The sequence below is a fragment of the Xyrauchen texanus genome, chromosome 21, assembly GCF_025860055.1.
Source record: "Xyrauchen texanus isolate HMW12.3.18 chromosome 21, RBS_HiC_50CHRs, whole genome shotgun sequence".
NCBI classification, from domain to species: Eukaryota; Metazoa; Chordata; class Actinopteri; order Cypriniformes; family Catostomidae; genus Xyrauchen; species Xyrauchen texanus.
Genome location: NC_068296.1, coordinates 7506753 through 7525878, shown reverse-complemented (window position 1 = coordinate 7525878; position 19126 = coordinate 7506753). Strand labels below are relative to the sequence as shown.

General features: G+C 36.3%; 1 protein-coding gene across 1 annotated transcript in view; it reads left to right on the top strand.

Moving 5' to 3' along the window:
- Positions 1 to 2274: 2274 nt before the first annotated feature.
- The window catches only part of LOC127661286 (protogenin A-like), a 41586-nt gene continuing 24734 nt past the window's right edge, over positions 2275 to 19126 (top strand). The window contains exons 1-2 of the mRNA XM_052151919.1: positions 2275 to 2341; positions 3954 to 4253. Of these exons, the coding sequence (XP_052007879.1) occupies positions 2275 to 2341; positions 3954 to 4253 (367 nt within the window). The remainder of the gene's footprint in view (positions 2342 to 3953; positions 4254 to 19126) is intronic.

The window sequence follows — 19126 nt, the reverse complement described above, 5'->3', positions numbered from 1 at the left end:
TTGGGGTGAACTATCCCTTTAACATACACCAACACAATAAGTTAATTATTGTGCCTAAAGTTTTGAGATAGTTATAGTTATATTACTGTTCTAATCAAATCACATTACTATTAATATTATTATAACTATTATTATTTTTGTTATTATTTTAAGTAGTAGTAATAGTAGGCCCTAGTAGTAGTTGTACTAGTGTAAGTTTTTGTATTATATGCATTTTAAATGACTGAAAAATATTTATTAACATTATGTTACATTCTAATAATTAAAACATTAAACTTGTAAGATTTTGATCACTTTAAAAAATGTAAGAGGAAAATCTATAATTTAGGAGCTGAACGTATTTGCTTATGAAAATAAAATCTGGTCACATCTGTTTTCTTATTTTTCTTTTTTTAATTTTTTTTATTGATGCTCAAAACAGTACAGTAAAAAGTAACAGTCAACAACAAAATACATAAAAAAATATACATTAAAAAAACTAAAAGCTGGGGGTGCACATAATATAAATTGTACATATTAACAAATTATGAGAATTACATGATGGTCACATCTGTTTTCTTTTTTTTTTTTTTTTTTTTTATTCAACAATTGCACAGTTTACAGGAACGTTCATCTCCATTATAAAAATAATACATTGTGCAGTTTCCAACATTGCGGGTGTTTTAACATAAACAAAACATAAACAAAAGACTCACATCATCACATTTTGCCAGGGGAAGTACGGATTTACAAAAAGATATCAAATTGTTTACACACATTCACAGTTTTTGTTGCCTTTTGATTAAGAGAATACTTAAGCGTGTTGACATATTGCTTGACCTCATTGTTAAAAGCAATAAAAGATGTTTTGGAATGTGCAAACTTACATTTATGAATGTAAAATTTTTCCAAGAGAATAATGAGATTAATAATGAAAGTTTCATTAGGCCTAGTCTTAGTTCTGTTGAGGTCATAAAGGCCAAAAAGAACATCCTTCCAAAACAACTTGAAATCGTTCTCAATTTTTTCTGCAATAAAATTACAAATATCAGACCAGAAACTTTGGACAAAAGGGCAGTGCCAAAACAAATGGGTAACTGTTTCAATACTCATAGAGCAGAAAGTGCACATTACATCAATGTCTTTTTATTTTATTTTTAACAATATGATCATTAGACGGGTAAAACTTATGAATTATTTTAAACGATATTTCTCTAATTTTGTTGGTCAGCAAATATCGGTTGGGTAAGAGCCAGACCTTCTTCCAGTCAATGTTTTTCACAAATTTATTCCAGTATGGAACCACATATGGGACTGTGATAATATCTGTTTTGAACAGGGCGCTAATTAGTTTATTGTTCTTACCATTGTTACAAGAAAAACAAATCTTACCAACTGAAGTGTTAGTCAGCGATAACAAAGTTAGTTGTTGTGTGTCCAATCTTGGTTAAGCTCTATATAACATGCAAACACCAGAAGAAATTGCTCCAAAGACTTTGGCATAATCTCCAGGAGACACAGGAATTTTGTATTCTTCTAGAAACTCATTATAAGAGTAAAGACAACCATCCCTGTTAAATAATTGGTCAACAAAAATAATGTTATTATTAAACCAGTAATCAATAAATAAAGATTTGTGTTTAAACAATATGTCTTTTTTGTTCCATATGTAATATTTGTTGGGTGAAAAGTTGTGTTTGAAAATAAGAGACCATGAAAGGAAGGCCTGGCGGTGAAAGGCTGACATTTTTATCGGGACTTTATCAATATTATAATTACAGGTTAAGAAATAGCTCAACCCACCCAGTTTTGACAGCATATGACATGGTATGACATTCCAAATAGAATTAGGGTTTTTAAAGAAATGTTTCAACCAATTTACTTTAAAAGTATTATTAAGAGTACAGAAATCGATAAAGTTTAATCCACCCTTTCCATAGTCGTTTGTTAGAACAGACTTCTTCACATGATGAGTTCTATTTTTCCATAAGAAGTTAAAAAGAAGCTTGTCAATCTCAGTAATATGGGTCACATCTGTTTTCATAAACGTGGAACAACTGTGACGTGACGTCACACTATATATGTCAAACCAGAGCCCTTCTATCTCAAGCCCGACACTGGCGGAGGAATCTCCTCCACTCTGACGAACCGCATCACTCAGAACGCTGTTTGGGAGATACCGCGCAAAGTAGTGCGAGCAGCGGTCAGCAGCGCGCGCCCCAGTTTAACCTCAGATTAGTGTGGAACTCGAGTCCGCAGTCAATGGATTCAGGCATGCTCGGAATACTAGAGTAAATGGCGTCTTTTAACAAGGAATTATACCAGCGTTTGCTGTTTTTTGCGGTATTTATGTCTTTCTCAGGTAAGAGAGAGTTTAATAATATATCTTTATGCAGTCCCTCAGAGTTGCATGTCAGGATGTTTCATGAATAGAACGTGCAGATTTGATTTACTAATTTATTAAATCCCCCCAGTTATTTAGATCTCAATTTAAATTCAAAAGTTATTTAAATATCAATAAGTGGTTAGAATGCCCACAGACCCAAAGCAATGTGTCTGTGTCTTCAACAAATAAGCAATTCTTTATAGATGTAAAACATCTCAAGATTATATATGACTACACTGTATATGTAGAAATGATAAACCGAACAGGAGATTTCACAACACAAACACACACGTCGAAAATGTTGATCAAAGCTCCTCTGTAAGATGAAAACTGATTCCTCTCATCACAATGAGTTTACACTTTCTGAATGGTTGCACTTTCATTAAGACCATTTATACCTAATTCATAAACAATTTATAACATTTATAAGAATTTGTGTTAATGCAACACAGTCTTTTGAATTATTTTCATATTTATTCATATTTAAATGTAGATGAACTACTGAAAATTTTATTTCAGGTGATCAGTTTGTTTTAATGAAGTCAAATATTATTTAAAATCATTGAATAAACCAGAATAATTCAGGTTACATGAACAAAATTGCTTGTTAATGATCATTTTAGGTTGAAATAATTCTGTAAGGTCACAACTGCACATTAAGTATATGTTCTTATTATGTTTACGAAAAAACCTCCATGCAACGTTATAGGAACTTTATTGAATGGTTATAAACAATGGTAGCACTTTACAATAAGGTTGCATTTGTTAGCATTAGTTAATAACATTATCTAACATGAACTACCAATAAACAACACTTTTTAATTTAATTTCAACATATAGTATATATATATATATAATACGTTTTTAAAATCAAAAGTTGTACTGCTTATGTTAACATTAGTTCAAGCGCTATTAATTAATAATAAACAATAGTATTTTTGTTAGCTAACATGAAAACAGATGAATAAATGATTTACAAAATATGCATTACATAATGTTAATGAATGGAACCTTATTGTAAAGTGTTACCAAAAAAAATATAACCAAATGGAAACCAAACACTAACGTTAGGGTAACGTTCTGTGTTTGCTGGGTTAGAGTGTAAGCTTTATTTCTATGCCATGTTTAATTTTGCCATTATTTCTCCAGAAATAAGTGTTTCTTTTATAAGAAAAGCCATTTAAAATCCTTTGTTAGGGTGTTTAATTCTATTCCACGCTGAGATGTTTCTTTCTCCTTTCTTGTTGTTCTGCTGTCTTGGAAGCTCATCATGGTGGGCAGCTAAATGTCTTGTAAATTTCATGCTGGGATTTAAGTTTAAGTGCTTCTGAAGAGTAGGATAGAATCTTGGAGTCGACTCTGACTTTATGAGCCATGAATAAGGGGATTATGGGAGTAATCCATCTTGTCAAATATGATTACAGCAACTCAGAGAAGCCCAACCAGCTGCTAGATTTCACCTGCCATCTGAGAGCCACACACTGAGTTTTACAGTCCCACTAAAAGGAAACCACCTTAACTTTACATTTAAACCACTATTACTTTACTGTTACTCACTCGTTCCTCTTTGTCTTGCCTCTCTCTGCAGGTGTGATGTGTTTTAGCGAATTGTTTTTTATAAAAGAGCCTCGTGATGTTACCGTGATGAGGAGAGACGCTGTCATTTTGGACTGTCAAGCGCACGGCGAGGCTCCAATCGGCATCCGGTGGCTAAAAAACAGAGTGACGCTCACAGAATCGGAGCGTGTTTACCTGCTCTCCAACAAGTCGTTGTTCATCTCGGAGGTGGAGAGTCGAAAAGACAAATCAGATGAAGGGTTCTACCAGTGCCTTGCCCAGAACAAATATGGATCTATTCTGAGCCAAAGAGCTCGCTTGACTATCGCAAGTAAGTTTCGTTGGGAGTAAAATGCTCTTTTATGTGCCCTACCAACAAATCCCTTTAACATTGGCACCCAATGTGTCTTAGTGTTAGTGTGATTAAATCAACTGCTCTACTCAACCTACAGTGACATCAGAAAGGAACTACAGACCTTTAACACTTAATGTGTAGGGAAGGTGTAGTTCATTTGATGACCAAAGATTCTTATGTAGGTCAAGCAGGCTGTGGAGGTTAAAAATAAAGGTTCTTCAATTGTTCTTCCAAACATTTTTGCCTGTATAGGGTTCTCGGTTTGGCTATATGGTTCTTTGGAAGAACAATTTACCCAAAAATGAAAGTTCTGTCCTCATTTACTCACCCTGATGTCGTTCCCTACCTGTAAGACTTTCTATCTTCCATAGAACACAAGGAGTTATTTAGTAGAATATTCTGGGTGCTCTTTTCCATACAATCAAAGTGAATGGGGACTTGGGCGGTTAAGCACCATAAATGACAAAAATGCACAATAAAAGTACCCTTAGGACTTGTGCAATATATTTCAAGTATCTTGTAATCTTCACTTATGCCGTACCTCTCATGTGTCATTTGCTTAAGGGTGAGTAAATGATGACAGAATTGTAATATTTGGGCAAATTATTGCTTTTTTTTAAAATGCTTGATGTTTTATTATAGGTTAACGAATATTCCGGGTTCCAAACAAGTTAAGCTCAATCGACAGCATTTGTGGTATTATTTGATTACCCCAAAAATGTATTTAGACTCGTCCTCCTTTTCTTAAAAAAAAAGCATAAATCACTCCAGTCAGGTTTCCTAAGCAACCAATTGGTCCAGTTGCTAAGGTTGGTCACGTTGGGGTTCTTGCTCTCTGTGGGGCGCGTGGTCAGTAATGCCATGTGATAAAATGCGTGGATTGACAGTCTCAGGTGCGGAGACAGCTGAGAGTTGTCCTTCGCCACCCGGATTAAGGTGAGTCACTATGCCACCATGATGACTTAGAGAGCATTGAGAATTTGGCTTTACAAAATGGCAAAAAAAGGGTAGAAAAATCCCCCCACCCCACCCAAAAAAAGGCATAAATCTGGGTTAGTGAGGCACAATGGAAGTAAATGGAGGCCAATCCATAAATGTTAAAAACGTTCGAAGGTATAGCCACAAGACATAAACAATATGTGTGTTAACATGATTTTAGTGTGATAAAATCGCTTACTAACGTTTTCTGTGTTAAGTTATAGCCAATTTTACAACTATGTTGCATGAAAATCTAATGTCAACAAACCCTAAAACGACTGTAAAAATGATGATTTAAACAACTTTACAGCTCAAATAATATTTTTTGTGGTAATCAAAATTTTGGCACATGCTGTTGATTGAGCTTAACTTGTATTGAACCTGAAATATTCCTTTATTCAGATCATTGTTTTGGTTTATGATTTTCTAATTAGCTTGAGACCATAAAGTTATTTATTTATTTTTTTTCCAGAAAGGTTCTCCTGTGACATTAGACTGTTAAATCCTTTTGGTTTTATTTGCTGCGTTTATTTTTAAGCTTGTGTGTCCTGACTGAGTGTCATTCCTGACAGATACGTTGATACATAGAGGAAGTGCAGAGGGGATGGGGCTCATTGTTTACTGCACCGTCAGGTGTTCTATAGCAGATTTACAGCACAGAGAACAGCACAGTTGGTCATAATCATTACAGCACTACTCATGTGGGGCCGATGTAAAGGTCAAGACAACATGAGATAGATAAATAGATAGTGTTACGTTGTTACATGTCTCAAGACCCTGAACTCACAATCCCAACAAGTAATGTAAACTAATATTTTGTTTATAACAAAGTGGGAATAACAGAAAAATACTTTAGGAGTGGGCTAGGCCAAAATAACTAACAAAAATAGACTTCTCTGAAGGGGGATGCAAATTACCTGGAAAAGAAAAGAACAAACTACAGAAAACTTCCCTGTCTCAAAATTATAGATAGAAAGATAGAACAATAGGATGATAGAAAGAGTGACAGGACGCTAGATAGATAGACAGACAGATAGACAGACATAGATAGATAGCTGGATGGATGGATGGATGGATGGATGGATGGATGGATAGATAGATTTGATATCTTCATACATGTTCAGTAATATTTGTTGTTATGTGTGGAATTAGATCTAACAGAAGAATCCATCAGTGGTCTTTTCACGTCCTGTGAGGGGGAAGGGGTCTCTGGGGTCACGGGTGTGTGAGAATGCGTCTTTTGGTGTGCAAATGAAGTCCGACAGGTTTGAAACCCTCAGTTTGCAGTGGACCCAGTGTTAAAGAGCATCTGACCCCTATTCACAGAGCAGAGCCTTTATATAAGCACCTCCTGACCAAGATCGATTGTTGTGTGTGTGTGTGTGTGTGTGTGGGATATATGGAGGGGCAGTTTGCTGGGCCAGAAGCTTTTAAAGGTCCTCTCCTCTCCTGAGGCCATGCGTCTTGCTGCGCTACTTCAGGACAAAAGCATGTGCTGTCTTTCCTGTGCATTCTGTTTCAGAGCGAAACTCAAGCTCATTGGCAAATACTAGAACAGGAAGTGACTATTCTTAAGGAGTTTCTTCAGCAAAGTCTGCACTCAAAAGTCAGAGATCTCAAATATTTCTCAGCAAATACGTCTTAAGATCAAATGCTCTGAGCTATGCAATCCATGTTAATTTTATAGCTCTACACTGACTCAATGGTGTCTTTTTTATTTGTTCTCTGGAATTTTCAGAGAAGCATCCGAGATGAAGTTGATGTCCATTATGTCTCTTGAGCTACAAAAGAGCACCTTCTGAGCAATAACATTTTTGTATGTGCATTTTCAAACATACAAAAAACATTCAGGATATTTAGACACGTTGATAGAAAGTTTAGTGTTTTTAGGTGCAGTAAAGGGATGTATATGTAGCTTATATATAGGTGTATATGAGCTGTAGTGGTCCTTGTCAGTTTGGTGGGTGAAGTTGTTGTAAAAGATGTAATGAGCCTCGTTTTGCATAACAGCTCAGGAGGAAACTGAGGGGGGAGCAAAGCAAATGTTTGAGAGTGGTAAAATACGACATTTAACTCTCCTCCCCTTCTCTACAAGAGCACATGGGGCATGTCTATAGTGTGCAATTTTATAGAGTGTTTATGGGAATCAAGTTTTGTGTTATGAAGTGAAAGAGATGGTAAAGACAGCGAGTGTTTTAACAGACTGGTTTTAAAGGGAAATTTAGACTCGCTCTACAGACTCTTTCAAAGCCTGGGAACTAGAGCCAAGAATATTATTTGGGGGATATTATTTGCTCTTAATATTGGGCAATATACACTCACTGAGCACTTTATAGGAACACCTGTACACTTACTTATTCATATGATTATCTAATCAGTGTGGCAGCAGTTCAATGCATAAAATCATGCAGATACTCATCAACCATCAGAATGGGGGAAAATTGTATTTCAGTGATTTTTGGTGCCAGACGGGCTAGTTTGAGTATTTTTTGCAACTGCTGATCTCCTGGGATTTTTATGCAAAACAGTTTCTAGCGTTTACTCAGAATGGTGCCAAAAACAAGAAACAACCAGTGAGCGGCATTTCTGTAGACGGAAACGCCTTGTTGATGAGAGAGGTCAACAGAGAATGGCCAGACTGGTTCGAGCAAATAGAAAGGCTATGGTAACGCAGATAACCACTCTGTACAATTGTAGTGAGCAGAATAGCATATCAGAAAGCACAACACATCAAACCTTGAGGTGGATGGGCTACAACAGCAGAAGACCCTGTCGGGAGCCTTATTAAAACCATAGTGTTCCTAATAAAGTGCTTGGTGAGTGCATCAAAATATTCATGATTTATTTAATAACAATGTGAATATGTTATTGTGATTTTTATTTGGCCATTACGTTTCCTAAAGACTTATTATTAGACAAGTTTTGCAACCCTTCCTTGTCTCACTACTAGTGAGTATGAGAGCAGTGTTAAAATACAAATGTTTTAATTGCGCCTCTGATTCCAACTTTAGTGACAAATATGCGGTTAGAGATGTGAGCTCTATTTTCATTACCGGGCTAAGCACAATTTCCGTGGCAGCAAAAAGTGCAAGTGGACGTGGGTGGGAGTGTTTGCGCTATCTGTGGGTGTATGCGCACAAACTGAGGGTTTATAGTATGTTAATGAAGTGGTGCAAAGTGCAATTTGCTATTTTCCTGAGAAATAGGTAATTGCGCTGAGACTTTGACAACCACCTCTAATCTCGGTGCAATGTCTAAAATATTTTCCTGAATTTGCAGTTTGGAGATTGGAGATTTTCTATGAATGGGCTGTCTCCATTTATATTGACGTAGCTTGACATGAAATGGAATATATATAATAGGACACAGACAGTGCAATAACCAGAGAAAAGCGCATCAGAATTCAAGTGCACTTGACCCAGCCCATTAGCGCTTTGCACGAGCGGCTACGCTAACCCACTTTGTCTAGACTAAGCACATGCTTGCATGAAAATATCCAAACTTCATGGCCATGCCAACTGACTTTGCACATATATCCATTTCTATGAATATATACTGTATATATATATATATATATATATATATATATATATATATATATATATATATATATATATGTTTGTGTGTGTGTGTGTGTGTGTGTGTGTGTGTGTGTGGATACAGTACTGTGCAAACGTTTTAGGCACTTAAGATGTTTCACAAAAACATTTGTCTTAAGATGGTTATTTATACCTTCAGCTTTAGTTTATCAATAAGAATAAATACATTTTAGACTCCTAATGAAGACTACATGAAGAGGCAGAAGCAATTAAGACAGCCGAAATAGTTAGAAGAACTGTGGTGAATTCTCCAAGAAGCTTGGGACATCCTATCTGCCAACAACCAAGAAAAACCGCCCAGGTGTACCTAGGAGAATTGGTGTTGTTTAAAAGGCAAAGGTGGTCACACCAAATATTGATTTAGCTTTTTTTATGTTTACTGGACTTTGTATGACATTAAGTGATAAAAGAAAACTATATATGGCATTATTTTTGAAGACATCCTCACTATGCAAAAAATGTCTAAAACTTTTGCACAGTACTGTATATATATATTTATTTATTTACAAGTCATCCTGGTATTTATTTTTGTGAAAACAACCTTGTATATTTTTCACTAGATTTTTTACTCAATTTAAATTCTTACATTAAATATTTTGAATCTACCTGGCAACAGTGACTGTTTAGACAAATGATGGTTCCTCTGATTTAAAATAATCACCCTTGGAAGGCATTTCAGAGCATTTATAATACATAAATATTTATATCGGTACAGGCTGAAAAATATTAAGATTTTAAATATTTCTCCCAGCCATTCTGCATTCACAAACAAACTAAAAACACATGCACACACGCTCATAGTTGTAAACTGCCTCCTCTCCTCCTGAATGGCTGATTTTATTTCAGGTGTCAAGCTGGTGGTCTCCGTGTGATGGCTTTCTGCTCCGCTAGTTTGCAGAATTTATGAAAAGCTTTTCTCTCAGTCTCCTTTTGTTCCATCTGCCCCGGCCAAAGCAGAGGATTCCTTAAAGGTGCATTTGTTTGGCCAAAGTGAGCTGGACAGGACAGCTGGCGCTTTACACCAACGGAAGGGCAATTATGCAAATGTGACTAAAGTATGCAAGGTTTTGCTCAAGTTTGATTAGTGTTTAGTTTGATGGCTTTGGAAAAACAGATCAGTAGTGAATGTGAGATTCCAGAGGTCGGAGTGTGAATTTCTCTGCTGGCGTTTTAGCACCATTATACTGTGATAGAGGTGACACCCTCTATGCATTCTCTTCTTATCATGCTTGTGTTTTTAACGCTGTGTGTTGGCAGATGTTGTGGATGGGTTTTAAAGTAAGTGTGTGTTTGCTTTGGGCTGTTGTGCGTTTGTTTGAGTGTGTATGTTTTGTGTAAGATTGATGGTTCCTTATGTTTGGACCTTTTGCCATGTGTGATTCTCTCTCACACGCTCATGTTTAACATGCTATGTAAATTAGGATGTACCATTAACTTCTACTGTTTTATTTTAATGCTCCATTACTGTTGCTCATACTTAGAGTTAGTGATTTAAACAAACCCCTCATCCTAAGTATTAAACCTCAGTGTTTTAGTTTACATAATGTTACCTCAAACTGTGCAGCTTGTTGAGGAAAGGTTTGCTATTACTAGTCTTAGTGATCAGACTTACGGTTTTTGCCTGGGGGATGATAAAGATGGCAAAACAATCCCATAAACTTACATTGAGGGATAGACCCGAGCCATATCTAGAGACCAGAATATTGTAGAGACATGGTGGTGGGCTCTTTTGAATTGGGCAGGCCACCCATATCATGCAAGAAACAACCTAGCAACCATCCAGAGCACCCAACCAACCTCAAAGCAATACCCTGTCAACTAACCTAGCATTGTATCACTCATGTTTGCTTCAGAAAATAAAAAAATCGAATTAACAATCTATTCTCTCACACAAATAGGAAAGAAAAGATAACTTTAATGTCCCTGTGGCAATTCCAGGCATTTCTTGGAACATATTAGAGGCCCTCAGGGACCCAGTAAGAGGGGCCATTTCCCAACAACGGACCTTAAAACAACCACGTGTGAGGCGCAAACTCAGGCATGTTTCTAATTTTAAAGTGGTGAGGAAGGCCACGTATGACATCAACACTGACCCTGCCTCTCTAAACAGCCTCAAAAACACTTTTTAAACAGCCTCTACATTAATTCAGGGAGTTAAGACCTTTTACAATGTTTATCACATCATCTTTACTATATTTTAGGCCTGTCACAATCAGTCTTACTATCTCTAAAAACAAACATCTTATGTTTTTGTGGTCTAAGTAATTAGGAGCTTACAAAGCTGTGCAAAGTTGACTAAAAAAAAAAACTAAATAATGTAGTGTGTGGTTGTCAGGGCTAAGGTTCTGCAGTTGCTAAGGTTTTTGTTTTAAGCATGTTGCTATGTGTTTGCCAGGGTGTTCTGACTGGACTCGGTCAAAAGAGTTCACCCCCTGGTCTCTATGGCTTGGATCCCTCTTTCAATGTAAGTCAAAGGGACTTTTTCACACGTTTTATGGCTCACAAGGTGAAAATCGTAATTCTGATCACTTAGAAAAGTATTAGCACACCTCTCCTCAACAATTATGTCTTTAACACAAACTGTGCAAGTCAAATTCCAAAGTTTATTACTTGGAAGAAGTGTTTTATTCAAATAACGAACACTACCTAAGAGCAAAAGTAATATTTATTCTTTAAATTCTATTATTTATAATTTTTTACCTATAGTTGCTAGGTGATGTCACTGGCCATCGAGTCGGTAATAACCAGGGGAAAGGGAAAGACAAACCTGCAGCATTTGAGTTTGAAAATAAATGTTTGAGGAATTTCGAGGGACAAAACTGCTTTAGATTGCAGAGTGGCGTGTTAAAGGTTTCCATGGTTTCCATGAGTGGCGGTCAGAAAAGGTCAAAGTTTGCTTTAAATGGCACAGCAGGCTATGTGCAAGGAAACAGCAAGAATGAGCTAAAAATGTCCACTAATAACAGATAAAAACATGCCACCGTGGGTCAGCTCATCTCTTTGGATATACAAGCCTGGTTCCTGGAGTTCTCTCGTGTGGATGTATAAATCCCATCCACTCCAACGGCCACGATCCAGTCCTAATATTAGGGATGGACATTTTTATATAATATTGTAGCCATGTACTCTAACCCACAAAAAAACAAGTGATCAATTTCAATTACTTGTAAATTCAAATGTAAAAGTATAGCAAGTATGTGAAATGTATGTTTTGTTTTATACACAAATGTTAAAAGAACGGTTATACAATATGCACCAGTTAAAAAAAAAAAAGTATTTAAAAGTAATAAACATTTACACTCACCCAGAGTTTAGAATCATAGAAACCAATACTGACGGCATTAGGGTAATTCACATATTTAAACTTTGAATCTTCATAAAGGCCATCACATTTTTATAATTTCACATGTTATTTTTCTGAAAAACTTTTTCATTTTATTTTTATTTTATAAAATGTGCTCAGCCCATGTAAAGAGATTTTTACGCCCATACACATATACTGGTCTGATAAGCTTCAGAGTTTCTTGTACCGCTTCTGAGTTTCCTTCCACCATAAAAGCAGATCCTTGGCCCTCGATAGGCATGACTCCAACAAGAACTAAATATCAGCAGATGAAGAATAGAAAAACTATCAATATATTAAAACAATATTACTTTACTTTCAAAAGCAAAGACACCATCATATCTTCTTTTCTCACCCAACTCCTTGACGACACACATCCACAGCGCCCCCCAGTGGACTCAGTTGTAACTGTAAGATTTGGTGAGAGATTCATTTGTGGCATAATGTTGATTACCACAAAGATTAGTTTTGACTTCCCCTCTTTTATTTAAATAAGGAAAAAAATCTGTGTTAGTGAGGCACTTACAATGGAAGTGAATGGGGCCAATCCGTGATCGTTAAAATACTCACTATTTCAAATGTATAGCCACAAGACATAAACCATATGCGGCTTAAAGTGACTTAAGTGCGATAACCTTTTCTTTGTAAACGTATAGCCAATTTTACAACTTTGTTGCCATGACGATGTAATGTCAACAAACCCTAAAATCCTAAAACGACTGTAAAAATTATGATATAAACAACTTCACAGCTCAAATAATACATGAGTTTTAATAGAAGAATTAATGTAAGTGCTTTTATAAAATTATAAACTTCGCATTTCTGCCTTTAAACCCTCATAAAATTAGCCCCATTCACTTCCATTTTAAGTGCCTCACTGTAACTTCGATTTTTGCTTTTTTCAAAGAAAGGAGGAACTTGTATTGAACCCAGTATATTCCTTTGAGCTATTTTTTATTTTCTTTGTCCATTCTTTTTAGTATTGAATGAATTATACTGTACAAAATTGACATTTCTCTCACTCTGTTCTCCATTTTGGATATACTTTGTCTAACTAGATATATATTATTAATGCCTGCCTGTGATAGTTCACCAAAGAAATTTCATAATTTACTAACCTTCCTGTTGTTCCAAACAACAACGTTTTTGTGGAACACAAAGTAGATGTTTGGCCTAATGTGAGCCTCGGTGACATTTCAATTTCATCTTATTTTATACAATAACTTGAATAGTGACTGACTAGTGACTGTCCATCAGCCTAACATCTACTTTTGTGTTCCACATGAGAAAGAAAGTGTTTTGGAATAACAAGAGGGCGAGGAAAAGATGGCAGATTTTTATTTAAAATTTTTGGTTGAACTGTCCCTTTAAAATGATGTCTTAAGTTGGCAGCTCACTAAGTTTTTGGAACAGAGTGTTACTCTACATTTATTTTATCACAGATAATGCTGTCTGGTTGACCATTTGACCTGTTGCTGTTCAGCGGATCAGATAAGACACAATAGCTGTGCTGTGCTAAAGTGGGTTGGGACAGTTTTCTGAGCTCCGGGGGCAAATAAGGGTCTCCTGCCCCCACTCCAACTGCCTACAAGGCTAAAAGGCTAAAGGGCACAAGGAGAGGTCCTGAGTATGGCCTCTCATTGGCCGGAGAGGGCCAGATTCTGGCTTCTGATTGGCTGAAGATGGGGCCAGTGGTCTGGGGTTGAACTCGCTTGCTGGCTGGGTGTACTCTTGATGGAGCTGCAGACCTTTGGGGCTTTGCATTCTTCCCTTCTGTTCACGTACGAGGCATTCTTTAACTCTGCTGCCTTTAAGGAAGGAGCAAGGTTCGGGTCAGGTCAGGGCACAGCAGGACACTGTTTATTCACAGCCCTGGCTGGGCGTCTTTTGAATAATGCAGCCACTAATAAAACCTTAAAACTTCTCAAATTACGTTCGCATTAAAGATGAATTAATGGATTACCTGACCTATTCCATTACAGCATCGTGAAATATGTACTTTGAAGATGCTTTTAACTTGTCGGACAGATGGATTACGGAAACAAACACCTTTGGTATTACGTGCAATGATGAATCTTGTATAATAAGACCATGAACGTTTATTAAAGAAATGGTTCAGCCAAAAATTTAAAGTCTGTCTTCATTTACTCACATTCACTCATGTTGTTCCAGACCTGTATGACTTTCTGGAACACAAAATGAGATGTAAGACAGACAGTATGTATTCACTTTCACTGCATCTTTCAGTACAATGTAAGTCAATGCTGACTGAGGCGGTCATATTTCCAGACATCTCCTGTTGTGTTCTTTGGAAAAAACGAAAGTCATTTGTGTTTGGATTTTAAAACAACATGAGGGGGAGTAAATACATCTTCATTTTTAACAAAGTAAACATGGTAAAGTTTGATTTCATATTGATTTTAATGTCCTACATTATCATTGAAAGGCTGTGAAATTTGAAACTTGAATTTAAATGCGAAAAAGCTTCATACACAAAATTAACCAAAGCTGACAAACTTATAGATAAAAAAATTACAGAAACAGTATAGTTTCCGTGTCTGTGTGTGTGTGTGTGTGTCTGTGTGTGGGGGCAGGTTTGGGTAGTTATGAGGACATTTCTTTTGGTCATTGGTAATTACGAGGGTATTATGCTATAAATGTGGTTTATGAGGACATTTCTAGTGTCCCCATAATTCAAATCACTTCAGAAACATACTAAATTATGTTTTTTTGAAAATGTAAAAATGCAGAAAGTTTTTTGTGAGGGTTAGGGGGCAGAATCTATAGTTTGTACAGTATAAAAATCATTATGTCTATGGATAATCCTCATAAGGATAGCTGCACCAACGTGTGTGTGTGTGTGTGTGTGTGTGTGTGTGTGTGTGTGTGTGTGTGTGTGTGTGCGTGCTGAACTGTCTGTATAGTGGTGGTGCTTCTCTTACCTGCACTAAAAGATCTTTAGGGCTCTTGGTAATGATCCAATTACAGAAAACACGTATCACAGTAAACACACTCGTATTTCTTTGCTATCACTGACAATCAAAGCGGACGGAAACACGGACATTAGGGCTAGGTATTGATACAGATTTCTCATTTCAATTCTATTTAAATTCACAAGCTCTTGATTAGATTAGATTCCGATTTCAATTCGTTTCAATATTGATTCATATGGGTATATTTCAGTTATAATGTCTCTTTTGCTTACATATTAAATAAATGGTCTCTCAGCTAATGCTGTTAATTATACAGGGAACCTTCTAACTAGGTATGTTACAAAAATATGAATTTTACTAAATATATTTTATTCGTTTTTTATCATTTCTGTCACTTTTTAGCTTTTGAAAAATTAACAAATCCATGTATTCAATCGATAAATGTTGCATATAGTATATTTTGTTACATGTTTTTTGTTAAATTGTTCAATTTTCAGTTTTTGCAAGTATTTTTATTGATTTGTTGAACACGTTTTAAAAACATGTTTCTGTAAGAAAACCGGCATTTCTGGAAAAAGCGTCTGTAAATGAGCGCATGTTAACAAGCGGGTCATCCGTGCTCGGCGTGATTAGATATAAATGTTTTATTTAATTTTTTTTTACATCCACACCCATACACTGATTACGCTCTAAATCAGCTTATTTTAAAAAATATCTAAAAGGCAAGAAATCCGCGTTAACATGACATTTGAAATAATCGTGTTATTTTCTACTTTTGATGTCAAACCTTGAAGAGGCATTGGATGAGCTGGTAATCATCTGATGAGGTGTAAATCTTCGTAATGGGCAAAAATCTACCCGTGTCTATTGGGTTATTCATAAGCCGTTTATGGCCTTTTCGTCCATAAAGGAAGTCAGTTTATTGCATTTACATGTCCGTATGTGTTGTCAGCTTATTAAGCATAATCGCTGTAAGAACGTGCATGTACACACGCTCATTATTTATTGGCAAATGTGTAGTGTGCCTCTCATCTTTGGACACAAACACATATTACATGGAACAACTTTTACTCTTAACATGCAGTAAGAGGATCTAAAAATTTGGTGAGGTTTTTGATTTAAAGGATTGGTCACCCAAAAATGAAATATTATTTACTCATCCTCATGTCGCTCATGTCGTTTGACTTTTTAATTTTCTTCTGTGGAACACAATAAAGGAGATGTTTGGCAGAATATGAGGGTCTGACCTTAATCACCATTCAGTTTTATATTATGGGAAAGAGGTGCATCACTATTGTTTAAAGGAAGTCATAATGGTTTGACAAATAAACTTAGTTCAAGTTATTTTATCTAAAAACAAGCCGTATTGTCTAGCACAAGTAAATATATCTGGTATTTTTAATAATGTTTACGGACGCATTTTTACTAGAAAACAATATTTTTTGCCTTGCAGATAAGCTTCAGTGATCTCCCTCTCTCTCAGTGAAAAGTTGACCCAGGGTTTTTTAGGGGGTGAAATAGATATTGTGGCCCTGGATTGTTGCAAATCAGGCTTCTGCTGTTGTCATGGGAATCATTGTCCCTCTCTGACCTGTCCGATGACCCTGTGTGTACTGATCCACATACCTGTGTTTGTTGAATGCATACCTCAGAACTTTTCAAAGACCCATTATCAGAGAGAGAGAGATAGTGGGAGGAATTCAAGGTGAGATCACTAAAATGAAGTGGAAGTGAGTGCTTTTACATCCACTTTTCCACATGTTGCTCTGTTCTGTTACTGGTTCTGTTAAAGTTTGCTATACTTTTATTTAAATGGATATTTATTTTTTTACTTAAAGTCAACTTGAAACTGCATTCACAACTCATTTTACTGGTGTCATGACATATTTTAGAGTGAAATAGGTTGAATGAGAAAAATTTTTAGGGCAGGATTGATTTTATCCATAAGGATTGATTGGATCGTAAAATACGGCCGTTCCATATCAGGATGGAGTCAAACCTGAATGTGAGGACTACTCCCCCTCCTGAAACTGTTCGGCTATATCCTGTTTTATAATATCCTGTTTGGTCTTGGTGACATCAGCCAAAATGAATAGTTGTTTCAGAAGCTGAACAAGTTATTGCATTTTGATTAGTGCATAATTATCGAAACGCGTTAATTCAGTGTGATTGATTATATAAAAAATAAAGCATAAACAAATTATGCAATTAATCATGCAAATGGACGAAAATAAGGAATTATCCTACCATATGAGCAATTCAAGCTTGAAGTACCACCTTAATGATTTTAAAGAGGCCCTATTATGCTTTTTCGGATTTTATCTTTCCTTTGTTGTGCAATATAGCTGTTTGTATATTTGCATGTAAAAGGTCTGCAAAGTTACAAAGCACATAGTCTACGCCAAAGGGAGTTACTCTCTCCCACAGAAAACACTGCTCCTGAACTGCATGAAATGCCTGGTTTGCGGTCCAGCCATTACTTTCATGACTTAGCTATGTCACTATGTAACACATTTGCATAATGCCCGCCACCTAAGAGCTACTTTAAGCTGAAACTCATTATGGTAAGGGGCATTACATTTCCGACACACGTCCTAAGTGGTTTGCCAATCACAACAGACTGGGCCAGCTGACCATTCAGAGCAGACTGGGATTTTTGGAAAGGGGGGCTTTAAAGATACAGGAGCTAAAACAGAGCGTTTCAGACAGAAGGTGAAAAGAGGTGCTGCAGAAATTTACAGAATGAGAAAAATAACCTGTAAATGAGTTCTGTTTTTTTTTGCCCTGATCCCCCCCCTTTATATCTGACCCTGCTCTGTCTACAATACTGTATGTTCTGTGAAGAAAGAGCCTGTACAGTTTAAATCTATGAAGATACTTCCAGTGATTTGATCTTACTTACCTTAGTTATTATCTTTGTACTAAAACACTCAGGCTTTAGGCTATGATTTTATTGTTATTATCTCCATCCTATAATGAGATTTATACAGAGGTCTGTATGTATAGCAGAGGTTTAATTGATTTCAGTTAACTAATTATTGACCTGAGGCTTCTTTAGGGCCTGGCAGAGGGGAGGTGATGCCAGAGGGTAGGAAGGGGCAGATTTTAATGGCTTTTGGGGGTTTTATGTCTCTGAGTCCTAGAAGGTCAGAAAGGCAAAACAGCTTGCAACACTGATGCCCCTGTGGTGAAAAAGTTGAAGTTAGACAAGTTACACAAATATTAATACCTTTCAAAGTTTGTACAACCATAAAGCAGCCTGTTTACGATGTGTTGTGTTTACTTTTACTGATTATTATCACTCATAAAAGGAGAAGGGACATTTCTGTCATCATTTACTCACCCTCATGTCAGAGATTTGCACAGATTTGTTTCAAACCTGTATTATTATTTTCTTACTTCTGTCGAACAAGCAAGGAGTATTCACGCTGTTCTTTTCCATAACATGAAAGTAAATGGGAACCGGTGCTGTAATGCTCCAAAAAAGGCACCATAAAAGTAGTCCATGTTAATCTTGCACTATATTCCAAGTTGTCCTTGTATGAGGAAAACACCACAACGTAAAGACTTAAATTCATGATTCAGGGCCTTTCAACACTGTTTTCATGTATCACTGTTGGTAAACAGAGAGCACAACAGTGAAAAGAGAGAAAAATGTGAGTGTTTGATAATTAAAGAAGCAACTGGCCCCAATTGGATGACCTAGTGACCATCTGATGCCACAGTATAGTGGTTAATTATCTAGGTGAGTAACCCAAAGGTTGTAGGTTCAAACCCCAGAAGGGCTTATAGTTACTTGAGCAAGAAGCTACAGTCTTATACAAATCTATCATAAGTGAATTGTTGCTTCAGATATAATGCCTGCTAAATGACCAATAAACATGATGGAACCAGTGTGTGTGATTTCATCACCAAACTCTTTCTCTCTCGTCTCTCATTATAATCTTCTGTCTCTCTTCATTTACTCTTTGACACTCTCTCTTGTTTTGCACATCT